The sequence below is a fragment of the Drosophila yakuba genome, chromosome 3L (genome assembly GCF_016746365.2).
Source record: "Drosophila yakuba strain Tai18E2 chromosome 3L, Prin_Dyak_Tai18E2_2.1, whole genome shotgun sequence".
Classification (NCBI taxonomy): Eukaryota; Metazoa; Arthropoda; class Insecta; order Diptera; family Drosophilidae; genus Drosophila; species Drosophila yakuba.
In genome coordinates, this window is record NC_052529.2 from 18213408 (window position 1) to 18239544 (window position 26137).

General features: G+C 41.1%; 4 protein-coding genes across 12 annotated transcripts in view; 1 reads left to right on the forward strand and 3 right to left on the reverse strand.

Moving 5' to 3' along the window:
- Positions 1 to 164: 164 nt before the first annotated feature.
- Positions 165 to 19274, forward strand: LOC6534503 (rho GTPase-activating protein 20). 6 transcript variants are annotated; one of them, XM_015195175.3, is made up of 7 exons: positions 166 to 1250; positions 11623 to 11824; positions 11888 to 12071; positions 12561 to 12623; positions 12968 to 13860; positions 16097 to 16541; positions 17906 to 19274. In XM_015195175.3, the coding sequence occupies exons 1-7, from the start codon at positions 802 to 804 to the stop codon at positions 18361 to 18363; spliced, it is 2694 nt and encodes an 897-aa protein (XP_015050661.2). In that variant the 5' UTR covers positions 166 to 801; the 3' UTR covers positions 18364 to 19274. The 6 variants fall into 6 exon arrangements, with proteins under 6 accessions (XP_015050660.2, XP_015050661.2, XP_015050658.2 ...); XM_015195174.3 differs by lacking the exon at positions 17906 to 19274 and having other exon boundaries at positions 165 to 1250; positions 16097 to 17466; XM_015195173.3 differs by lacking the exon at positions 16097 to 16541 and having other exon boundaries at positions 167 to 1250; positions 17906 to 18072.
- Positions 19275 to 19903: 629 nt separating this feature from the next.
- Positions 19904 to 21641, reverse strand: LOC6534499 (phosducin-like protein). Its single transcript, XM_002095140.4, has one exon. It carries the CDS (start codon positions 21544 to 21546, stop codon positions 20716 to 20718), a length of 831 nt encoding a protein of 276 aa, XP_002095176.1. The 5' UTR covers positions 21547 to 21641; the 3' UTR covers positions 19904 to 20715.
- Positions 21642 to 21908: 267 nt separating this feature from the next.
- On the reverse strand, positions 21909 to 24105 carry LOC6534515. The gene is made up of 5 exons (XM_002095156.3): positions 24040 to 24105; positions 23026 to 23767; positions 22709 to 22953; positions 22479 to 22647; positions 21909 to 22422 (listed from the first exon to the last, which is right to left on the reverse strand). The coding sequence occupies exons 1-5, from the start codon at positions 24103 to 24105 to the stop codon at positions 21932 to 21934; spliced, it is 1713 nt and encodes a 570-aa protein (XP_002095192.1). The 3' UTR covers positions 21909 to 21931.
- A 557-nt stretch (positions 24106 to 24662) lies between these two features.
- LOC6534516 overlaps positions 24663 to 26137 on the reverse strand; it is a 35853-nt gene continuing 34378 nt past the window's right edge. For all 4 annotated transcript variants that reach the window (XM_043207079.1, XM_043207078.1, XM_043207077.1 and 1 more), the window contains one exon: positions 24663 to 25505. In XM_043207079.1, coding sequence (XP_043063014.1) covers positions 24787 to 25505 — 719 coding nt within the window. In that variant the 3' untranslated portion in view covers positions 24663 to 24786. The remainder of the gene's footprint in view (positions 25506 to 26137) is intronic.

Below are 26137 nucleotides of genomic sequence, written 5' to 3' on the forward strand. Positions count from 1 at the left end.
TTTGTTGTTAACTCCATATATTTATGATCAGCGATTTACCAGGATTTTGAAACTTAACGAATACTGGAACAGCCCTACTTTTGTAGTATTTTTTTTTTTTGAATTTTCTGCCGGTATTTTAGCACGACGCGCAAAACCTAAAGGATTTTGGCAGCTACCGCTCCATGGTCACACTCCGTTTTCAATATACAGCGAAAAAAGTCGTGCGTGCGGGCGAACGCAACAAAATAATTAAACACTCCTCGAAATAACACAACTAAACTAGTGCTAAACTAACCGAAAGTGACGCCTAACGCCGCGTTTTCAACAAACCCAAACGAAATGCGATAGTCGGGCGTTTAATTCAGCAAGCGAGGGGCAAGCAAGCAAAGGCAAAGCAAAGCTCCGAGGCGTTGGCCAAAAAGAAGAAAAGCGCAAAAGAAACGGAGAAACGCAGAAACGCAGTGGAAAAGAGAGACGCGAAAGAAGAGAAGAAAAAATGCATACAGCAGGAGTGGTGGCGATTTTTTAATCAAAGCTGGCTTTTCAAAGCTGCTCTTTTTCGGCTGGAACTGAGAACTGGGGCTGCGACGCGAAAATAGGAGTCGGGAATAGTAAAAATCTAAAAGACAATTTCCGTGTGTTGGGCAGGCGAACAATTTAGCATTCCAGTCAAGTGAACATGTTTGTGGCCAGCATAAAACCATAAAATCTGCCGAGCACATTTTCCTCTGCTCGCTGAAAAACTCGCCAGCACATACATACGCGCACATACACGCACGCACGCAAACATACACAGGCAGGAAAATCGCGTGAAAAACCATGTCCAGCTGGGCAGAACGCGTCCATAGGCGCGCCGCGGATTTGGGCAACGTGGTGACCTCCTGCGGCCACCCCGCTACCGCCCCCGCCTACCCGTACCGCCTCGAAAAGGTCAAATTCGGTGTGCCGCTGGAGGAGGTGTGCAAGCACAACAACAACATTCCCGGGCCCCTGCTCGTCCTGATCCTCAAGCTGAACAAGGAGTCGCCTAACCGCCGCGATGTATTCCGCGCCCCCGGACACCAGGGCGCCATGAAGAAGCTGATACACTTCCTGCAGGCTGGTCGGCTCGTCAACGTGGACAACTATTCGGTGTTCACCATCGCCAGTGTGCTCAAGAAGTTCCTGCGCAAGATCCCCAATGGAATATTCGGGCGCAGCGGCGAGATGGAGCTGTTCGCCATCAACGATCTGCAAAACGAAGCCGAGCAAACGGAGCGACTGCACAGGTGAGTGGCAAGAAGGTGGGGCCTGCCGCTGGGGCCACCCAAAACAATAGGGGTCGCGAGGATAGCATCAACTGCTAGAAATTATTATTCTGTTAGTGAACTACTTTTTAGATGATTCGCAAAAAAGCGTTTTTTTCATAGTTAGTGGTGACATCTGTATGTCTATAAAACTGTATGTTTAGGCAGCAAAATTGGCTTTAAGGAAATGGATTTGGGTAAAATATAGGGTGATATTTACAATGAATAAAGTAAATCTGAAGTGAGAGTATGTTGATTCAGAATATGGAATTCCATTGATAAGAAATATCGAAAACACGCAATTGTTTGAATTTTTTAATTCAGTAAATAGCAATTCGACTAACTAATGATTCAGTCACTCTGGAATCCATTGATAAACATCGTGCTAGTTTAGCAATGTAAATAATATTGTTGCGTTTTTATTCGAATCATTCAAAAAACTCATACACTTTGATGAGAATCAATCTGTAATGTTTAAACAATTTGTAAAAGTTGTAGGTTAGTAATCTTAGCACTGACAACGTCATTTGTATATTTTGGATTAGTTCAATGCAAAGACATAAAAAAGAAATTTCGTTTAACTAAATTTAAGCATGTATCTATCACTTCCAGGAATCTACGATAAGTAAATTTCATGGGAGTCACTATAAATTTGGCAACGTCTTCAAAATGTATAAATTTAGACATTTTATTAATGCTTCTGTGGAAACTGGCCATAAATTCTAAGCGTTTTAATATATTTTCACCAAACATTAACGTTCCACAATACAATGAATTAATAGTAGACAAGGTATACAATTCCTTATTCAGATTGTTATTACCAATTACTTGAGGCATTAGTATTCAGATCGTGTGCCGGATTACAAGAGTGTATTTACATGTTGCTTTCCTAAAAGGGGTACTTTATAGTAAATCCTTTATAGTAAATCAATTTGATTTAGACCGCTGGTAATTGTGGATTGCATTGGTATTAGTTTCTTGGGCTATCTGCTGTTCAACGACTAGCTTTGTGGCCGCTGCTGTGCTGTGCGCACACATAGACGTTGGCTTTTTGTTGTAGTGTAACTAGCTTGCGGTAAACTTGCTGAACCGGATCTTAGATGTACATACATATATAGATATAGATGTAGATTCGGTTGTTGCAGCCCCAAGAATCTTCAGGGGGAGTTAATTCACTGGAAAGCCAGTCAGCCAGCCTCTTGTTGTTTTCGCTGCCTCCACTCTTGTTGTTGTTGTTAAATCGGTGTTGTTCTCGTTGTTGTGTTTGTTGTTTCTCGGCACTTGTTGACACATTTGTGTGGATTTTCACCAATTTTCACTTGAGCGTTAAGCGTTCGCTTAACCCTTAGATGTGCCAGGCAATTTACATAATTTGTGCGGCAGCAGAAAAAACAAGCAGTGGATGTTTGGCTTTATAGTAAACAGTATTACTTGCAAATATTGAACCAACATATGGTGTTTAAATATGTGGCTTCTTCTTGAGATAACTTATACGTTAATATAATCAATTCAAACAGAAGTTTTTTGGTACTTATGAATTTATCTTGAACCCTAAGACAATTATTTCTAGCTGTTTACACTATAAATCGGAATTTTATTTATTTTTATAAAGTATTCGAAAGACAGATCTTCTACAAAAGTAACTAAATTCCTAAAAAAGTATATGTATAATTAATTCGCTTTCCGATTTTCGCTGATTCACTGTGCAGCCTTGTTTGGACTTTAAAAAACTCTGGAATGGAAATGTAAACAGAAGCCGCTGAAAGGGTTAAGCTTGGATTTCTTGACTCGCTTTTGGTTAACTCTCTGATGTTGTTTGCCCATTTGCCCACTTGGTCGTTTGTTGTTTTTCCTTTTGTTGCAATCGATTTCTAACCATCTGAATTAGAGCATAAAGCGTGGGCCAACACATCACAAAGAAACCAGCCCACGAACGCGGGCTCAATTAAAAGTAAACGAAATACTTAGCCACTGCAATTTCTTCTCGGTTTTCAACTTGGTTTATTCGCAAGTGAGAGGCCTGCCTGTAATTAAGAAATCGAACATTTATAGCCGATCGATTGCAATTGACGGGCCAAAATGATTTGTCTGTTTGGGCTTCCTCTGGCGTTTGCCTAATTTGCCAAACACTCAGTATCTGATTGAGATGGATATGGGAATGGGATTTGGTGGCTGGTGGATGGTGGATGGGAGATGCTTCTGCGTCAGCAGATCCATTGGTTACATTAAATGCCGAGCACTAAACACTGAACATTGAACACTGAACACTGAAACGCCGATCGCTAAACGCCAAATGTGCGTGTAAACAAATAACGTCAGCAATAAAACATAAATTTAAAACATCTACATGCGTAGAAATCGACCGCCAAATTATTTCATTTCGCGGGAAGCGCTTTTCGGGTGGGAAAAGCGAAAGGATTGGAAAACGTAAATTTTCAGTTTGGCAACCTGTGTGTTTCTCTACAGCAGGGTCTGAGATAATAGCAACGGGCTCAAGCAAATAAACTCAATAGTCGCGTTTGGTTTGAAGCAACAATTGAGAAAATTCAGTTGATCTAGATTTATATTAATATTTTTATTACATGTTACATATATTTTAAATTGGAAAACTGCTATAAAATCTTGATATCATATTTTAAGCTAATTGGTTACATGGAAATTTACGTGAATTAACATTTTATAAAAGTACATGTTACTATTTTCATGACCTCTGCTGTTCGTGTGTGTAAACTTTTCAAACCTGTACAATTATATACACATTTATTGTAATTGTTGTTGCTGCTGCTGCGTTGGCTACTTTTGTTTATTTACTTTTTGGGGAAGGCGCAACAGCAGCAGCAACAAGAACAACAAGAGCAGCAACAGCCATTACAACAACGGCCAGAGCTACAACAAAAACATTGGGCAATCACAATCGAATCAAATCAAACAAAATGCGCGAAAATAGCGCCTCTGCCGAAAGAAACAACAACAGCAACGCCTTTAAAAATAGACACGCGTTGGAAACTTTGTATCAATTAAAAGTAAACGCAAAATTAGGAAGAGAGTGTGGAGGAGACGAGAGGGAGAGAGGCAGATAGTGTTTAATTCCATCAGTTGGCACATCGTTTTTGTTTGTGTACTTTCCAGCTGCTGGCCTTTTTGCTGTTGTTGTTGCTGCTACTTCTGCTGCTGCTGCCGCTGTTATTGCAGCGGATCGACGTCATTGTTGCACGTTTTTGCAATAGTCCAAAAATATCCACAATCGTACCTACATAAATACAAACGTACGTTTGTGCAAATGAATTGTGTATTGTTTTTCTTGCCGTTTTGTTTTGTGTAAATTACAAACACAGCGGATGGGCGAAAAGAAAAAACCAAGAAAGCAGCTGCTGGAAGAGAGTGGGACTAGTGCTTTCTCTGTCGCGCTTACACGCTTCTCTCGATTTGGCTCTCTCTGCCGTGAGTCCTGTTATTCGCAACTTGTTGCCTGGCTGAAAAAAAAGCTTTCGCAAGCTTTTCCAACGCCTGTTGCTCTTCCGTTTAACTTCTATCTGTACAGTTCTCAAACTGAAACTCCTCGATTTTCAAGCTCGACTGAGATACAATTTGAGCTTTGTATAGACTTACTTAAAGTAACATTTAAGGATATATTAACATTGTTTATTACTTACAGTTAACCACAAATATTGATTTAAACTTTTGTAGATTCTGAATAAAACCGCCCTCTCTTGTTAGAAATAAGAAATCTATTGTAATGGCTATTTGTTTTCAACATCCACCGCAATATTGGGCTGTCTGTACAAGAAAAGGATTAAAGTGGATAGTTTAAAAATACCAAATGAAAACATCTGCGGTATTACAAGCATCATTAAACAGTATTCATTACCCATTAAACAGTGCCTTGATATCATATTATTAAAGATAGCAGTGTTTAAATGAAGATTGCCGAATACGATCTTAAGGGTTAAGAAGCAGATTATATTATTTGTACCTGAAAAGGAGGCTCTCAGTAAATATTGCTTCAAAGGCTTTGAAATATATTTTTTTTAGTTTTTTTTTATAAAACATTCACAATCGTTCAGAATTCGATCCTAAATTCCATTTTCCGCTCGATTGGCTGCCTTTTTCTCTACTGCTCTTTCTCTATTTGTTTCCATCTTTATATTCCTTATCCTTCTGATTCTTCTGCTTCTTAGTCTTTGGCCATACATAGTTAATAGGCTATTTACACAATTGCCTGGTGGACAATTGCTGATGGCCCAGGGAAAACTGTCTGCTGCGAATACTGATAAGTGCAGAAATGAGAGAGAAGGAGCTGAGGAATAAATGAAAATTTCTACCCGCTTTTGTTGGACTAGACAAACAAATGGCAAAAACTGCAGTGCAAAAACGACAAAGCCGCATTGTCCCAAATGGCATTACCAACAATAACAAAAACAACAACGTTCTTGTCTATAAGTCGATAAGCCGTCGTCGTCATCCGACGTCTGGAAGGGCCCCTCCCCTTCCTCTCTTCCCTTCCATCGCCCACTTCCAGACGCCCGAGGTTTTGCTTCCTGATTATTATTATATATGGTTATTCACAAGCGTGCATTGTTTTCTCTCTTTTTATATCGGTTTTTCGGTCGGGGTTGCTTGAAACAAAAGTTCTACGGATGCAAAACTAATTCTTTACGTTTTGTGATTTCTGTAAATGCCACCAAATTGTACTGCCAAAAACAAAATGGTAAATCAACCTTTTACCTGGTGTATCCTTGGATATGATATGGTGGATTTTTGGGTAGATTGTCATGTATTAAAAAAATGTATGTAGGCAGTTAAGAAGATAGTTCAGAATTTAAATATATTTGATATATATTGTGAAAATAGTGGGTGTATTGATTATAAATATTTTTACACTTCGACTCATTATAACTAAACCATGAAAGTTTATTGCATCCAAATCTTAATAATATAATATCATTTTATTTTCGTATCTACTATTTGTTGTAGATTTCGAGGTAGAACAGCAAATACCTCCATGGATTTGCTAATTCTGTCTTTGTCTTATCGACTGCCACCTCAGGAGTATCCATTCGACTTTGACTTTGCATAAATAAAAACTCGAAACTGCCGCCGACGTGTATAAACAACAATGGCAAACAAAACCAATAAATGTTAAATGAAACGAGCGCAAAAAAATGTACTTATAAACAGGCGAAAAGCGTGGAAATTTACGTCAGTGAACCGCTCGCTCGGTTGCTATTTCTTTTCTTCAAGGGTTCTCTTGGGTTCGCACTTTTCCCTCAGTGCTCAGTGAATCGCCCTGAACGCTGAACGCCGAACAACCGAACATTGCAGCCACTAAAACATATGGCGGATATACACTGGTCACCAGGGAATTGGTTTCCTTGGGGGTCAGGGCACTGCTCTTATCCGAAAACACTTTGCCCAGTTAATAAGAACTTTGGATAAGAGCGTATGTTGGCCCGTTGATTTCGTTGTTCGTTACTTGCTTATCTTTGTTTTTCAACAATTGGCAGTATTGACATAATTTGTAGAGAAAAAAAAGGGTGCATTGGTTATGAGAAGCAGTAGGTAGGTAGTGCTTATCCCTAAAACGAGAAAGTTCTATAGAAGGCAGAGTTATAAAAGATGCAGATGTCTTACCTGTAGACAAAATAAAATCTTGGTTTGGTTTTTTCCGCTCCTAAACACATGCCAACGTTCATAACGATCTATGACCTAGTTTTATATCAGTCGTTGTAAAGTATATATAGTGAAGTACAGTGTATATAGCACAGTTAAGCTTCTATTAAAACGTTGTTCTGGTGAAATTTTTACATCAGAGAAGAATTGAATTTATTGTCTGATGTTCATGATTGATCACCGCGATAGAAACAAACAATGGGATGTCGAGTGTAATCAGGGCATTGTCTTTAGCTTGGTTGGTGGGTCATAGTCGTCATCCGTCGCATGTCGTGATGTTTGCACTTAGTATATGTATGTTATAAACTGCTTTTTATCATCGTGCACTTGGTGTGGTTGGTGTTGGAGTATTGCGTTTCCTTGGTTCGTTATTATGACGTATTGTCTTTTGTATTCTGCCGACCAACAGCCATAAAAAACTTGCTGCCGATGCGGTTATGTTTTCGCATCTGTTGAGTGAACAAGAAGCCACTTCATTCAACTGGATGTGTACTGAAGATATTTAAAAAAACATTCGAATATCATTTCTTTAGTTGAACAGATGAAAATATGGGAAGTCATATATCCAAATGAAAATGCTTAACATGACGCGATATTAACTGATAAATTATATTAACGGTCAGTTAAGATCATTATGAGCATATTTTTTCCGTGTACTCGACTCTCCGGTCGCAAATCTTGGGCGTGGAAGTGAACAGAAGATGCAGATTGAGCTTGTCGCAATGAATATTGATGCTGATGCAAAAAGACAGAAAAAATACAGAAAAAACAGAGAAGGGAGCTTCAAGATATGAGCGATACGGACAGCATAATTATAAAACTGACCGATCCGGCCTGCTTAGTAGGCAAAAAATGTTGTCGATGCGATAAGCGATCCAGAGATACACACACATTTTCTATACTTGTAGTTCCTTTGGATACTGGATGCTCTTTGTTCGCCCGAGTGATGCGTAATGCCCTTACCAGACTAACATAAACTCATTCGTTTATGACCTAATGTAAATGAATCATTAGCGAAGGCGACCACATCAATTGATCCACATATTGTTATTTTTATAGACCTCTTCAGACGATTACATTGCAGATAAAAACTGACCAACATTCATGTACGAAAATGGGATTTCACTTGGTAGCGCGGAAACACGCATGTTTTTATATTTTATAGTTTATGTCGGGAATAAATATTTAATAGCTTAAACTTCCGTTTTAAATTGGCTTCGACTCGAAGAAGTTTGTGTTTACACTTTCCCAATTTGAAAATATTGACACCTCATTTAGCAACTGTTTACGTCTTGCTTTCTATTTGCAATTAAGGATTATATTTATTTTATTATGGCATATACATAGGTAATTTCTAATTGCATTAGATACTTTGTGAGCTCCTTGTTATACATTCATTGTATTATTTTATATGTATTATTTATTATCTATCTATGCCCAGCTTATAAAAACTTTCTCGTAAATCAAATTTTCAGACTTCCCTATAAATTCCCCAGAAAAAAATGAATAATTCCGCATTTGCAAGCTATCATTCAGTTGAATTCCATAAAGTATTATGCACTTGTTCATTAATGTAAACCATTGAAGTACATATGTATGTACATATGTATATAGGGAAACTCAATTATCTTGTGTGTGATATTTCACTTATCACATACACAGACCTCGACAGTCGGCATAATTCACTCACTTGACTTACTCACTCGGAGCAACTGAAACCGCGACCGAGATGGAGATTGGAGATCTCCTCTCGAAAGTGTCACAAAAGCGTTGGGTTTGTAATTGGGTTTGGGTTTGTGGGAACATCGGGGAACTGGTTTCTCTGTAGGGCATCGCATCTTCAACTTCCGAGACTTCTCATACGTAACGAACTGAAAACAAATCGCATATATCTGCAGAAACATATAATATTGTGATAAAAAACTGTTACAAAAGCAAATCAAATGCGGCAAAATACAAACAAAACGAGAGAAGAGGAGAATAAAAAATTGTCCGACATATTTCATTTTTATGAATGAAAAAAAAAAAAAAACGAAAAGAAACAGCCAGCGAAGCAGTCAACAGCAGGGTAAATAAACAAAGTTAACAATAAATGAAAATGATTCATCTAAATAAAATGACGAGTTGTCTGATTGTCAATGAACAATACGCAGAAGCTACGCCTGCGAAATGCTAAATATTTCCAAAATCGGAAACTATTTAGCACTGGTTCGTGGAAATAGGTGTATGCTAATGCTTTTGCCGGTTTTTTATTGTCTTTATTTGCGTGCCTCTGTCTGTTGATTATTTGGCCTATTGATTATGTAAATGAGTGGCGTATACAAACGAACTGATACGACGCAAGCGCAACGCGATTATATAATGAAATCCATAGACCCTAATGGTCCGATGATCAATCACGAAGCTGCGAAGGTTCAAAAAAGTAGAAATCATCAAATGATAAAGTTAACAATAAACCACAATTACTCACACCATTGAGGTGCTTTTTTTTGGGATCGTAGGGCTCGGAAATACGGCTCTCGGTTCAATGATATTGCTTATCTCTCCAGTATCAACAGACGTAAACACTTGTTCCGCTTTCAGTTGCTGTGGTTTCTGCGGTTGTTGTTTATGCTTTTTTAACAGCATTCCACGTAATTAATGCAATTAATAAACGATTTGTACGCATTCCCCTTTATGGGCGTTAACCGGTTAACCGGCGCCAGAACGAGCAGCAAACTATCTGACTATATACTCGTAGTAATTGATAATCGTCGTTATCGGGCGACATTTGGCCAAAAGTTCGAGGTGATCATTAGCGACGCCCTGTATAATTTTGGCCTCCAAGGAGTTCAGATGCTCGCCACGAAGAAGCCGCAACATGTGTAGTTCAAATTTGTATCGATAAGATAAGGTTTTCGTGCCTATCTTCTTTTTTAGATTTTGCTATAGCTTTTGGAGCCACCTTTTTCCCGATTTTATTTACAATGGTGGTTTACTTACTATATAGTGTTTGTTTGGCTTGGGTTGGGTCTGGTGGCATTGCTTGGGTTGTTCACATCGCCTTATTGACGCGCCTGTAGTTTTCAGCAAACAATTTGAGGGATATCAATGAACTAATGTACCTGGGAACCTGTCGAAACCTTCACCAACGATAACCCTAGAAAGGTTTCGCTGCCAGGCAAGGTTTCTTTGGTAAGGAATTCTCATTATATATTCTCAATCATTTAAGTTATGATTGATAAAATAAAAAAATGAGAGGAAAAATAAGTTTTGCATTTCTATCTATCGCTTTTAGCACCATTAGGCGTTCCAAGAAACCGCTGGTCATCTCGGTCTCAGTTTTGTCCAGTGAGATATGGACTAATGACTGGTGTGGGTAATTTACAGCATTTGAGGTACCAACCTCTCACTTCGCCACTTTGGATTTCTCCAGTTGTGACAGTTCATGCGGGTTCCATCGTCGTAGAAGTTGTGTTGGCTAATTTCTTCACTTCAATTAACTGAGTCCGGAGACATTTCAATATTTTCCACTTATATTTTGAGAAACCCTATCGCTGCACTCCCTCTTTTCCAACCGAGATATTCATTCTAAATGCAACACTTATCGGCTTAAGCTGTCGTTTCTCTCGTTAGTCTGTTTTCCAGTCTTTCTTCTCGGGGCAATTCACACCACATCTGAAAATGAAAATAGAGCCAGACAGCCATCGCATTATAGTATAGTTCATTGTCAAGCGATTTTAGCCTTAGCCCCCACTTCGCCATCTCCTCCTGAATTTATTGTTGGATCTTGAAGTTTTCACTTTTTAAGCGCCAGCTGGGGAGAGATGTTGTGTTGCGAGTGTTGCTTTTAAAGCATTAATTGATTGAGTTGAGTTTTATATTTCTTTCTTTTTGCTCCATCGTATAGCTGGCCTGCCTGCCTGGCTTGGCTTGTCTCATGTTGGCTTTTGGTGCTGCCTTGGTCTTTTTGGTTTTGGTTTTGGTTAGCTACCTCTATCGAGTTGTGTAATGTGGACGCTTAGGAGGCTGCCGACCAGTTTTTCTTCTTCCCCGTCCAAAGTCACCGGGCTGCAGCTGGGGGCCCGCAGACTTGGCTTAACCATTTGTTTCGAAAAATCATTAGGCACGCCAAAATGAAAGTGTGAACAGGGGAGCTCTGAGCTGAGCTGAGCTGAACTGAACTGAGTTGCTCTGACTTTCTTTGCCGGCTCCGCTCGGCCATACGATGATTTCGATGGGTAACAAGCGGCCAGCAAAAGTAGAGGAGCTCACCTGAGAATGAGTCAGTGCACTTCTGTAATGGTAATATAAACAAATAGCATGAGTAACAATTGCTTTGCTTTATTGCTTTATTTCGCTATGATAACAGATCTCAGCCAATATTTATGAAATCTACAATCTACAATCTGGCCCACACAAGTACAGAAAACGATCGTCACTCTGTAAGACAATAAAATTACAATGCCAAATGAGAATTAGTGTCAGGTTCATTAAAAACGACCAGAGGAGATGATTGGGTTAGCAAATGAAGGCTGACTATTCATCACAAACTCTTAGAATAGCTTGAAAACCATTGAAGTAACTTTGTAAAAATAAAGAAGCGCAGAAATATAAGAAACTCTTTCTCACTGTGCGCTTCTGATATCTATAAGATAAATGTGCCGACATTCTTCTAAAGAACCTTTCTCTTTTCCCCTTGCAGACTCTTCGCTTCGCTGCCGAAATACACACAGCACCTATTAGTCTTACTGTTCGGCACATTCCGGGTTATCGCGAGCAATGCGGCCCACGCCTCCACCGGAATGACCAGCGAGGCGCTGGGCGTGTCCGTGGCCCCCAGTTTCTTTCAATCCTGCGTCAGCGATGGCAAAACCGCCCGCATGGAGGATGTGCTCAAGTTCAAGGTGAGTCCGCTTAACTCTGCGTGTTATCAAACATTTCTAAAGTCTGTTTTTTGCGCTTCACAGGTCTCCACGAAGATCATGCAGAATATAATTGATAAGTTTGCCACACACGACATCTTTGGGCGCGACAACTACGAGTACTACGCCCGCGTCACAGGACGCATCCTCAAGGTGCAGGACGAGTGGATATGCAGCTTTCAGTATCCACCACCGCCACGTGGCAAGTTGGCTCAACAAAAATACGCATGTGAGTGGTGCCAGTGGGTTTTAAACTTTAATCGAAATATTCTGGGAATATGAGAAGTCCCCTAGAATAGCATTGCTATTAATATATGACTATGATATAAAATCGATGAATAAAAGGGGCTTTATTCATTCAATAGGAATTTATTTAGTTATTTAACTTAACAATATGAGTTAAAAAACAAATGACGTTTATAAATAGTCACTTTAACAACTTGAACTTTTAAAAAAATATTTTTTTGAAATGATATTCGTTCCTTCGCTTATGCTGCCCAAAGATTTACTACACGGCAAATATGTATATGCTTTAACTAGATATTACTTAACTAACTAATTTGTCGCTGAATTATTAAGATGTTGACTCATTCCATTGAGCGCGTCCCTAATCGATTTATTGATTGGCTAAATAACTTCGAGTTCGGTCTTCTGTCCAAGCAATGAAAATTCCGCACATATTCTTTTGCTAATAAGTTCTTATCGCTTCTCCACACAGTGCAACATTCTTTGGAGGCGGAGAAGACCTGGCTGCAGTGCCAATGCGAGCGTTGGGGCTTACGTGAGTACCTGAAAAGTGTTTACCTATACGTAGATATAGCTAGAATCATACTCTATTGAGCTTTGCTTCTGGAATCTCCACCTCTATTTACTCTACACACTGTCCGATCTAACTTCTGTCTGTGTGTGTGTGTGTGGGGGGAAATGCCGTCGAAAGACATGTATCTGATACCTTATTAGCTCATCTTTGGTCATCTGGTGTCCCGGAAAGATAAGCTTTTAGCCCCACCCGCACTGCACCACCCATTCAATAGCTTTGTGCCGCATGCCCAGTAGTTGTTTGCACCCCTCTCATTCTGACGAGTCATCCAATGCATTTGTTAACCCCCTGCCGACCTGATTTAGTGGCCCAGGAGGAGTCCCGCTCGACGCCCGCCCTGCTGACCAGCTCCAGTTCCGCGTTGGAGAACAGTGTCTTGTCGCTGGGAGTTTCCCCCGAGCACTCGTTCATCGAGAGCTGTGCCCGTCTCTCGGTTTCGCTGGAGGGACCCGGCATCTATGCCATGACATCGTCCCCGTTGCCCGCGAAGCGGAATGGCAATGGCAATGGGAACGGCAACGGCAATGCCACGGACTACGACTATGATGACTATGCCGACGATGATGAGGACAACGATGAGCTGGACGGCGTTCACGACTTTGGTGCCGAACTGGAGATCAGCAGCATAGCACCGCCGCAGGGCAGTCGTGGCATCTATCGCCACAAGCAGCGAGCCCAGCAGCCACACCACTACCAACAACAACAGCAGCAGCAGGTGCCGCTCCAGCACCAGCGGGACTACGATGACGACGACGACGATGATGAGGATGAGATGACGTTTGTGAAGCGTCGCTATCGACAGAATAAAAAGAAGCCGGCGCCGCCGAGCAGCAGCCATCATCAGAGGCGATTGCGCACTGGAACCAAGAGTCTCGATGGCGGAGGAGAAAGGCGCACGGGATCGGGAGCAGCGGGAGGATCAGGAGGAGGAGGAGGTGCTTCAGGCTCAGCAGCTGGCAATCCCACGCCTCCCAAGCTCAAGCAGCGAACGTGCAGCCGCTGCAACCGGGGCATTCGGCACAGCAGCTCCTGCAGTTCCAATTCCGCCGGAGCAACTGGCTCCAACAGCGGAGGAGGAGGCAACGGAGGCTCGGGAGCCGGAAACGGAGGAGGCGCCGAGGGCGGCATGACCATGGAGGAGCTGAGAGCCGTCAACCGATATGCGGAGAGCACCAAGAGCCTCTCGTATCTGCCACAGGTGAGGGACGATTTCTTGCTGGGCTCACGCATTTCCGTTTGAGATCTTGCGACCGTTGTGTAGAACGTACCATCTATTATATAGATCCTAGGTCTAACCCCTTTGCAAATGCTCGAATTTCTTTTAAGTTTTGGTTTCTTTTTTCCAGGAAAAGAAAAGAATCAAGAACCAAGAATATATTAGTATTTAAGTTTTCTCTTTTTATTTCTTCCGTTTTCTGTTGCGAATTTTTGATTTATTGTAATTGAACCTTTTGTAATACCTTAATTTAATATCTTTTGTTTCTTGTGTTTGAATTTTGTCAATTGGAAATGTTATCTGCTCTAATCTTTCTATCACTCACTTCTACTTTGACTCTCTCTTAACTCGAATCACACAGCAAATTGCTCAAGTTTGTTTCATTTTGGAAATGTTTGCCTAGTTTTTTCTAATATTTTCATAGTCTAACAAAACAATTTGCGCCTGCCAACGAAACTCAACTACTACTTACACAAAAACAACAATCAACAACACACTAAGACTTAAGAATTTGAAGAATCTAAGCCCTCACACCCTTTACACCCCCAAAACTGTACAAAGAAGTACAAAAAAAAAAAGAAATCATTATACTTCACCAAAACTCTGTAAAAAAGGACTAAAACGGAGCAAAAATTGATTGAATACTTTTCATTTTACATTGTATGTTTATATTTTAATTTTATTTTCCCATTTTTATTTTTGTTCAAACTTCTCTTACAAAGAAAAACCAAACAAAGCAAAAAAAAAAAAAGTCAAAAAACGAAAACAACAAAATGTGAAACCATTTCAACAAAAACATAAAAACATTATATAAATACATTTTCTATGCCCAAAGACCTATTTTCACTAAATAAAAAACGAGTGCTATACAAAGTTGCAACAAAATAAAACTAAACACCGAATTGCGTATTTTATAATTAACGAATTGGGATTGACAAATAAGAATGCAATAAGAGAAGTTTATAGGAATTGGATATAAGTTCGTTCTAGAAGTTAATGGAGTTGTAAATACTAAGGATAGAATTAGTGAGTTCAGCAGTTCAAAAGATTCCAAAAACTATAAATCAGTATTTTCTCTATTAGATTTGCTTTAATTGAAAGTATTCATTAGTCAGCTTTATAAGAAACGAATGTTAAGGATCCGAACGAATCTTTTATGGACAAAAGAACTTGGAATAAGTATCGCAGAAGTATACCAGCCTTTTCATAACTCTTGACACCATATATAAAGTAGTTATCTCTAGATGTAGCACACCATGTACACCTAGTTATTATTTGTGTAATGTTCCCACTCTTATCATTTGCTGTACAAAGTGAAGGTGGCATATCTGAAATAACTAAAACAATGTATCATAAGTTACCGGTATGATTTCCTTTGATTTTGTTGTAATCGTTACTTTGTACTATATTTTAGACCCCTAAGCTACCCGAAGAATATTGTTAACTGTGCACCATTTTGATTTTGATTCGTTGTCGCTTGGCTATCTGTCCTATGTATCGTAGACGCCTGCTTTTGTATGTTTTTGCTGCACGTTGCATAATTGTTGGTAGTTAATTCTTAACCACATAACATTTAGTTGTTAAGCTGAACGCGAAAACACGAGAGTACGAAAACATCATCATGCGAATACTACAAAACATGAGCCGAAAAACCCAAAACTGCATTTGTAATTAATCTTATTTTTGTCGGAATTTAAATGTTGTTCTTTCCACCTCAAGATAAGCAATCAAAGCGCTTGTTGGCGGTTTTTTCACTGAATGTCTCTATACCTAATTAAAATGTTCTTGTTTAGAGTATTCGGGGTATTCGTGGTAAAGTTAAGCTGGACTAAGGATTTTCTTTCTTCATCTTTATTTTGCGGTGAATACCCTGTGAATATTCTCTCCATCATTTTGTATAATCTTGCACTTTTTCCACTGCGCTGATTTTGCTGCATTTTATATATCACATAATTATGTTAACCCATTTTCTTTTGTGAACTTTTGTTTATTTCAAAGATTTTAATTTGGCTTTTCAATTTTTTAAATTAAGTGAATCAAGCAAAAGTTACAGCTAGCTAAAACTTAAATTTCAATTGCCAAAAACTCTAATGCGATAATTTTGAATCCCCCCTCGTCTTTCCACCAACAACTACAACCACACGACAACAACATCAACCAACAAACAAATAATTGCCATGTCGAAACGAAACATATCCGAAATGGGAAAATGTGTTAGGTCCATGAACGCCAAACCGCACGCATGCGCACCCGCTCCGAGTGGTTCCTGGGTCCCCGGGACGCGGTGGTCACGTTGCAGTTGCCGGCGGACACGTGCAGCAATTGCTGTTTGGCCGCAGCCGCTGGATATTTGGGTGGCGGCAGCACCAGGGACATGCGACAGGCTCAAACGGAGGGCGAACGGAACCAGGCGGCCTTGCTCTATCACTTTTACCGCAGGCAGCAGCAGCAACAGCAGCAGCAGCAGGAGCAACACTATGACGATATGATGGATACGGATGATAGCTACGGACAGCAGAAGGAGCAACAGCAGCAGCAGCAGCTGGAGCAGCAACAGCAACAATTACATTCCAAGGGTCTTCTACGACCACCGCCCATGCAACATCAGCATCATCAACAGCAGCAGCAGCAGCAACGTCGCCTGCTGCTGGACGTCAATTCGGGTAGTTATAACGCTGGACTAACAACGCTCACCACCAACAACACTCATTTCGGCGACGATCTGGCCAACTATCTACACGAACCGCTCAGCAACACATGCTACTACTCCAGTCAATGCTTGAACCGCCTGCCACCTGTTGTCGTTGTGCGCGAGGAGCAGCTGGTGGAGGTCACCGATAGCGATGGCGATGGCGACTCCCTGGACGGCGGAGGTGGCTTGCACACCCTGCAGGCCCACGAGTTGCAGCATCACGTGGAGCCCAGGCAGGCGGCAATGTTGCTGCTGCGCCACTCGACGCCGCAGCAGCAGCATCGCAGCAGCACTGGCTCGTCCTTGTACCAATCCTTTGACGTGACCTCCGCCGATCTGAGCCAGGGCAACAGCCACAACAGGAGCGGCCACAATAATAGCAACAATAACCACAACAACAACTTTGCCACAGTCGTTTTCAATGTTTTGGACTTTTTGTTTTGATGAAAAAAGAAAGAAAGAAAGCGAAAGCCGAGAACAAATGCGAGCTGAACAATCGGAATGAAATGTCTTGTGTTTTGTAGCTACCAATTGCATCCAATCATGAATTTTGCTTATGTCCAACTAATGCTAAACATACTTACATTTAAGTTTTTTATTTATTTTCGTGTTGTTAAAGGAACTCAAAGTGTTTATCATGTCTACATAAGTATTAAGATTGAATCGAAGCGGAATACGCAACCTAATTTTAATTTCCCTAACCAAGCATGATAGGCCAAGATTTCTGTGTTGCCACCACCAGCCCATCGGAATTTTGCTAAGTGTACCTTTTAATTTGTATTATTTTTGATTAAGCTATCAAATAATTTAGTTATTTATTCGTATTGTGTACTTTGCTCCCATTATCCATTTATCCATTTATGATTTTGCTTTGTAACAATAAACTTTTTTATTTATTTATACTGTGTATAACCGAAATCGAAATATGTTGAAAGCTTTTTGTGTTGTTTTTTGTGTGTTTTTTACACTCGATACTCCCGACATGTGATACATGCATAACTACGTGTGTTGTACTTGTTGTTGTTTGATTTTGCCTACTAACCCCGAGTTTTGTGTGTTTTGTCCACATTTCGTACACTAATTGTTAACGTTTTTGTGATTGTGAGTTGTTGTGGTCGGAACGCCCACAGAGACGGTCAGCTCAGCAGCAGCAACAACCACAGCAAACGAGAGTAGTAAGCCATATAACATCAAGAAAGCGCCTCAACCACAAACCAACACCAACCAATTCACTTGCTCTACTCCCAGACCTCCGAATGAAACAAATGAACTCATCAGCAATATTATTTCTCCTCTTTTTCTTTGTCCCAACCCCATGTCCGAACCCGACTTTAGTTGGCAACATCCGTTTGAGTAACAGCGCCGAGTCCATTCAGTATGCAGCCCGACGACCGGTCGCCAGTCTTGGCCTCAATCCCAGCCTCGGCGGCGCCATCACCACCACCACCACCCACAATCCCACCACCAGGCGGCTGCTCATCAATGTGCCGCGCCAGTATCGATCCTCGCTGCGGCGCAACAAGGAGAAGCAGATCGGCGGCAATAGTCAGAGCAACAGTAGCAATAGCCTGGGCAGTGATCAGTTGACCGGAAATCCTGGAGCAGCTGCAGGATCGGCCGGCGGAGTTGCGGTGCTAAACAAACCCCTACTGATGGTGGGCCTTCTGCCGGGAGCCGAGCAGCCGCCCTCGGTGAGGAACTCCATTGCCGAGTGCGGCATCTCGACGCCGGATGCCATGGACGTGGGTATGGAGTGCAGCACCACGTTAAGCTTCAAGCCGCCGCGGCTGTAACAAGGACAAGGGCAGCCCATTCGACCGAAGGCTCAGCAAACCCAGGAAGCCTCGGCCCATAACTATGTTAAGATCTAACCATTTTTTAATACGTATACATACTTCCAACTCAAACCAACACACACAAGAACGGGAGTGCCAAAGAAATCTATAGAGATATTAATGCAATGCTACTGATCTTACTGACCGCATTTTATCTGGCAGTTAAATCTCTAGAGATTTCGGTGGCCTTCCCAAATAACATCATACATTAGGTTATGGTTAACGATATATGTATTTAATGTGTATAGCAAGAAAAGGCTGATTTTCTTTAGTTAAACAAACAAAACCAACAAAAAACATGAAAAACGAACGAATGAAAACAAACAAACAATTTACAACTGAAACTAACTATATTATGCAACAAATTGCCAAATTTTATTCAGCATTCATTTCGTTGTGTGAATTAGGTTGATTTTACATTGTGTTTTAGCCAAGAATCTCTCAAACTTGAACATTGTCAAGGTAAAAATAAACGAAATTTTCACCTGATCGCAAACCGAAACAACGATACAAAAGCAGAAGAATTTCGAAACTCTTTAGCATCTGAACAATCCAACCAATCGATTTCGAGGCCGACTCTCTGTCTTTATAGGAACCACTATAAATGTTACTTCTAAGCTATGCAAATTGAAACTAATCAAATGAAGCTCTTTAAAGGCAATCATAGATCCCGAATACAGATATACCAGATATATCACTTTTGATACAGTGAAGTACAAAATCAAAACTAAACAGAAACCAATCGAAAATATCTAATACAAATTCTACATTACTCTTACAAAGATAGAAACCACAAAACTTAGCATTTAATATCTAGATAAGCGTTTTCAAATTAAACTTGTAACTGCGAAAGGAAATCAATATGTAAATCGGATGTTATTTCAATGATGTTATCGTTAATAGTGCTATGTGTACATATATACGTGTATGTCTATGTGTCCAAGATATATCTAATTTGTATATTAACTAAACGATATGCTAAAACAGCCCTTCCTGCGTCGAGCAGAAACGCCAAACAACAGCTAAAACAAATGAGATAATTCCATTTTATATAGAATCTGATTTAGCGAATCCTCTACGACTAGTTACTAATAGAACCAATCCAAGTATAGTCTCCAGAAGGTCCCAAAGGACCCTCTCCAGATTGATTTCCACTGCCCCGCCTCTAGAGTTCTGTTTCCTCTTCATCCCGGACTTGGAGATTTTTCAGCTTTAATTGAAAAATTCTTTGCGAAGTTAGAGAAAGAAGCATTTTCCTCGCTGTGTTTGGCCACATTCGGTGTGTTTCTTAAATTGAATTTACATAATTAATCTAAATGTTAGCTAAGTAAATAAAACGAATGGAAAAGAAAGCAACTTATTTTGCCATTTCATACGTAGTATGAAACGCATCTATTAAATTGTAAAAACTAGAATTTAAAGCTCTGAATGTTGCCCAGAACATAGGAATGATAAATCCAAGAAACACCAATTTGTTGATTAGCAAAACAAAAAAGAATTGATTTTATCGACATCATTTTTATTGCTGTATATGTGTAGGCTATAAGCTATAAAATATATAATTGTATAAATCTTACGGAGTACGAGTTCGAGTGAAGTACATTCATTAGCCACTAAATACTATTACATAAATATAAATCGTGTTGTAAATGATGACAGAATGGTTATAGATATACGCTATGTTTAGTGAGCAGGATCTGTTCCATATATTTTCAAGTGCAAAATGCATTTCGAATACATTTTCAAATATTTTTAATTTAATTTTATGATTTTTTGATTTACCCCATTCTAGAGACATTTTCCATTTTGTGAAAGTTGCACTTCAAGAACTTCTGTATACAAAAAACAAAAAAGAGAAAAGAATCATACATATAATGTAACTAATTACTGAATGGAAAAAATAAATAATTCAATTGCAAAATCAAAACGGAGGGCGGGCTTAAGTTCTCTTAAATGCTAATCTTACGAACACATATTTGGTCAAAATTTTGTGGATAATTCTAAGCTCTAGGCCTAAGCTGACAAGTAACTCGGAGATTCCAAGAATTCTGATTATATTAAACTGTTTAATAATTATTTGGGATGCAATGCAAAAATTAACAAAGATAGGGTGGATTTAAAATATTTGGGCTATCTTAATAAAGTTTAGTTAGCAGCAATCTTCTAGTTTTAAAAAAAATATTTTCAGCCTTGTTGGAAACATCCACTTCACTTCTATATTTTAATGGGTCATAGGTGTACATGTAAAGGTCCAGCCGTGGGATAAGCCTCGAATAAGTTACTTGCCAGTTCACGAACCTAGCTGCCAACTCAATTGTACAGAGCTCTGTCCACTATAATGCCGTGCTCAATTAGAAAACTCTCCACGTCGGAGGCGAAGAAGTCGTCGCTGAGGTCATCGGTTAGCCGCACAAAGTTTCCGATGACCGCTTGCGCCTTGTAAACCAGCAGGGCTGGTAATCCCTTGGTGCGGAAGTCCCTGCTCATCCCGGCCACGGAACTACAGATCTTGGCGAACTTAATGGACGGATAATCGGTGGCAAGACTGTCCAGGCATTTGTTCAGGGTGGCACAGGCGGCCAGTTGTCGTTCGTATATGTGGATGATGATGGTGGTGTGCTTGTTCTCCTGCTCGACGCAGGCGAGAAACTCCTCGTGGCTGGTCAACTGTTGCACCTGGCCAAACTGCTGGTGGTGTCCCGTCTGCCGCAGCATCTCGGCCATCCGCTGCTTCTGGTACTGCTGCAGGAAGTCCTCGCTCATCAATTCGTCCAGCTCGGCGTCCAGTTCCTCCTGCCGCTTGCGCTCCTCGTCCTCCGCCGACGTTGCCGTCGTAATAGTGAGCTTCTTGGCCAGCGCCAGTCGTTGACGCTCGGTTTCATCCCGGCGCTCCGCCTCCAGCTGCTTAAATCTCTGCCAGTCCTTGACCACGCCTTTGGGTCCCGTGTTCGTGGAGCTCTGCTGCCGGAATCCACCAGCTGGAGTCGCATCCGGATTTGTGTCGATGGTCAGGCCGGAGGATCGGGATTTTCCGGATGCTCCCTTGGGTTCGTCGCCGTCATCGCCGTTGTCCTCGCCCTCGCTGCTACTGCAGTAGTACTCCAGTTTCTCGCCCAGTAGTTTGTCCTCCAAGGTGGCCATGATGGGTAATTAGCGAGTTTTTACTTTTAATTTACAATTTAATTAGTCTGGGGATTAACAACTAATGGATGTAGCGATAGGTCGATAGTGATATATAGCACGCATTTCCGATATTTCAGTTTCGATAGTACAACATTATTAGTGTGGCTGTATTTTCTCCGAACTTTTACGTTAGTATTTAAAGATATGTTGTTAGTATGTACTTTTCAAGACCGCGATATTCAAAATAGTTTCTCAAGTAATCATCCATTTTTATTATTTATAATATAGTTCACATTGGTATGGTCTGTTTTTGGAACAAATATATTCATATTAATTTCAAATATTTTATTTGGTTTTCTATTTTAATAGTTTTATTTTACAGTGAAAAAAGTAAAATCATAAATCAGTATCTATTTTTATGTGTTTTCCGAATTACATCGAAAATTTCCTTGAGCTTCTCGGGCACAGTAAAGTCCGGCATTATTTGCTCCATGCTATTGAAGTCGGCCTTTTCCAGCTCGTCGCAGGAATCATCCGATCCAGACTCATCAGCAAGTGCCAATCTTTCGGCGAAGGACACAATTCCGCACCAGGCGCGGAAATCCAAGTCACCCGATCCTTGGGCATCGTAGCCCAACATTCTTAGTGTGCCCTGCACGTTTTCCTCGGTGCCATGGAACTCCAGGACATCCTCGAGAGCTTGTGGCAGGCTCTGCCAGACGAGGGTTCTTTCGCGGTATGTGTATTCCGGCAGCTCATCATTTCCCATGGCGGCCAACTCGCTTTCCGGCTCCTCGATTCTACTCAAGTACTTCAAGAATACTCGCTTATACAGCTGTTTTCTCTGATGCGATACCCAGACGCACTTGCTCAAATAATCCCAGGGCGTCATATCTGAATGAGTAATTTTATCAGAGTTAATTTCTTTAAATTATTTGAAGCATTCTGACTTTTTAGCATGGAAAGATCCATCGGTACATCGAATCTGGTCGCTGATTTGGAGAACTTTCGCGGCATTTTGGACGTTGTTTCTGGTGGAACTTTATCATCGACTGGCTTCGGCACAGTTTTCGGTTTTGGGGGCATGTACTTAATCGCCTCTCTAAGAGCTCTATTAAGCTTCAGGAATTGGATTTCCACAGTTAAGAACAACACAAAGATTTTAAATGGTATCACTTACGTATCTTCCAAAGGTGTTTTCTATAAGATCCACATCTAAATCGGTTTTCAACGCCTGAAAGGCTTCATCGGTGAGGAAACTGCCCTTCAGGAGGATCGGTTCTCGCTCAGTTTCACGCTTATCCTTGGGCAACAAGGTGAGTGAGTTGGGTATCAAACTTGGTCTGGTGCTGGGATTGAGTGAATCGGGACCCAAAGCAGCCACCTGCGTCTCGGGATCCTCACTTAGGTGGAATGTGGTGGTGGCTTCAATTTAGAAAAGAGGTGGCAAGTTCAGGAATATAATTTTATATAGACTAGATTTTTTAGGTTTCCCACCTTGAGCTGGCTTCAACTTCTTGCGCTTCTTGCCCCTTCGCACATCCTCGTCGCTGAGTTCGTGCTCATTGATGCAGGTTTTGGGCTTGGCCTCCGGATCATTGGTGGCATCTCCGCCTGGTGCCAGGTTTGCTGTGGCCAGCGAGGACTTCGGTCTCTGCTCGTTGGAGGGCTGCCTCTTCGGCTTTTTGTCCTCGTTGGCACCGGCACTCTTGGGCTTCTTGTCCTCCTCCAGGCCGCTTTGGGTCAACTCCGAACTGGGCTTCCAGTAGAGCGTCTCCTGGGAGTGGGATCTGCGGAGATCCAATATGATCTTCTTCCGCTTTATATTCTCGTGCTTGCCCCACTCCGGAGTAATGCATCGGCGATAGAAGGACCCAGCACTGGTTCTGGTATGGATACTCGTTACCGTGGGCGTTGGCGTCATCGGCCGCGAATCCGTTTCCGCATATCGCCGGAACAGATCCTCCGGAATATTATCCGCCTCATGGGGCTGCAGCTCCGGCTCCTCAGGAATTTTATCCTGCTTTCCATGCTGCTGCCCTTTGCCCTCGATCGCCAGCGATGTCTTCAGCTGGTTAATCACATCTTTTACACCAGAAGGTGCGGGATGGTTGCACAGCACCGAGCATCCCTTGGCGAAAGGATTAAAGAGTCCTCCAAACGGACGCAACGACAGCGGCATGGGCGTGGCCTCAAACTTGAGGGGCATTCGCGATATATCGCCATGTTGATTTTTGCGCTATTAAAAAAGCAGTACTTTAATTGATCGATATTTAAATTTCGTGTGTACGCCTTCAACTCAAATTTTTATAACTTTATTCTCACATAATAATGGTTTAATATTCTCCAAAACAAATCATAAGGGTTTGTGCAATTGCTTTTTGCTCATTAATAAACTTAGAAAATTGTAGCTATCTTTCGGTAATAATCTCTTGTGTGTATTTTTTGGATAATGTATTTTAAAAACAAAAAGGATATTTAAATACATTAAAATAATGATTGGTTTCTTACTTTTTTAAGGTACTTGACATGCCTCTTGGGCGTGGGAATTAATCCAGTACGTGTTGTGGCGCTCATAGTTACTAATAAAATAAACTTCAAGTATCAGACGACGACAAAAGCCGGGTATGGCGTCCATAAAACTTTTTATTTAGTTTCCATGGTAATTATGAGGCGCTGATGTATTTACTCGCTTTTATTGATTTTAAGCGATTTCTACTCACCTTTACCAGTAAACAACCATTGACGAAAAATACCTCCTATAAATTACTTTTTATTTCTTCAAAAAAAGTTATCTAAATGCGGAACTATACTTGTATTTTATATTCAGCATATATTAAAATAATACAACAAAATGTTATGAAGCTATATAAATATTGGAAGTGTTGCTTTTAATATTAGCTTTTAGTACTTTTCTTGAACTTTTTAAACTTTTTTAATTCATGCTAATTAACACTAGAGTCAGTGAATAATTCAAGATTTATTTTCTATGTTTTGCATTTGATATATATTAATTTTAAAAATAAATAAATAAATATCCAAATTAGAGTGCGCCTTTTACTTCTGTTCTATTTGTTCTCACAATGCTTTCACCTTCTCCCAAAACACTTTAATTAAGTTTGAAACAAAAGGCATCATATAACAACGCATGTTTATTATGTCTGTGTCTTAAAACTAACAACTCTTGGGATATGAATAACGTAGGGAGTACCCTCTAGGAAGGATTAGTCAGGCAGTTCAAATGCTCTATATGGGTTCTCAGTAGAGGGAACCACGATGATGCAGATGCCTGAGGCGTTGATCCAGCAACTGGCGTTCGTTGGACAGTGAAATTGTGGAGGAGGAGCGATGCAGGACGGGCAGGATGGTGGCATTTCCGCCGCCACGGACTCCGTGGGCTCCTGACCCGTGAATGGCAGGACCGGCTGCCTCCGAAGGCCCCACGCCGGCTGTATTTCCCACCGCCCGGGATCTCAGCAGATGATTCCTGAGCGGCGACTGCCGGCGCACCGAGTTATTGAATGAGATCTGCAGGGAGAGACGCTTCTGGGACAAGGAGGCCAGATGTTCCGGCGACAGTTCGATCACCTGGGGAGGAGCAGCCGCCGCCGCTGCCATCGCGGCTGCTGTGGCGGCACTGTAACTGGGCAGCGATGAGGTGGGCGAGGAGTTGCCACAATTGCAGGTGGTCGAGGCCAGCGACACATTATCCGCGGCGGCATCAGCGTTCGCCATGTTCGTCTCCACCAGGCTGTAGCCCACCGCCTGCTCCTTGCCGGTTTCGGTGCACTCGAAGATCTTGATGATGGGCACCACGGCGGGGGTCAGGATGATGCCTGCCTTCCGGAACTCCTCCAATGCATCGTCGTACGTGGGCAGTCCGGACACAATCGTATACGAGGGCAGCGACTCCGCCTCGTAGTCCGGCGGACAGCGGCGGCAGATCTCAATCGTTGGATCACTGTGGTTGGCACGGTCTGTAAGGGAAATGAATACAGATATTATAATATTACAATATATTTCAATAGCGCATTAATGAATACAGATATTATAATATTACAATATATTTCAATAGCGCATTAATTATCCTTAAATCCTTAATTTTCAGATTACAAATATAAAATTGTATATATTTCTTCTGCTAGTTACATATTTTAGGTACATTATTTCGAAAAATAGATTTACTGTGCCTTTTATTTGTACTCTATTCATTTTGTTTTATTCACTCAGATTCCGTTTGACAATCAAACGAATAAAAAAGAGCAATCGGAATTATCAAATCAATTCCCATTTGCTGCCCTTCGAGAATTGGGAACCCACGGCACTTAAATCGCCTTCAAGCCCCGGAAATGTTACCTACAGTTTTTGGGGATGTTGCTGCGGATCTAAATGAAATTTTTATACCCCATGCTTGTTCGTTTAAAAGCTAGTGAAAAGCCCTCGAGGCGACCAACTGCAAGCTGCGACCCAACCCTTAAAAGTAGGCAACAAAAACATTTATTGCAATTGTCCAGCAGGAGGAGTGAAATAAATGTGGCTCCCGGGATGGGAAAACCATCTACCCGGGAATCTTCCCCACCCAGAGAAGGTGAGTCAGCAGCCCGGTGAT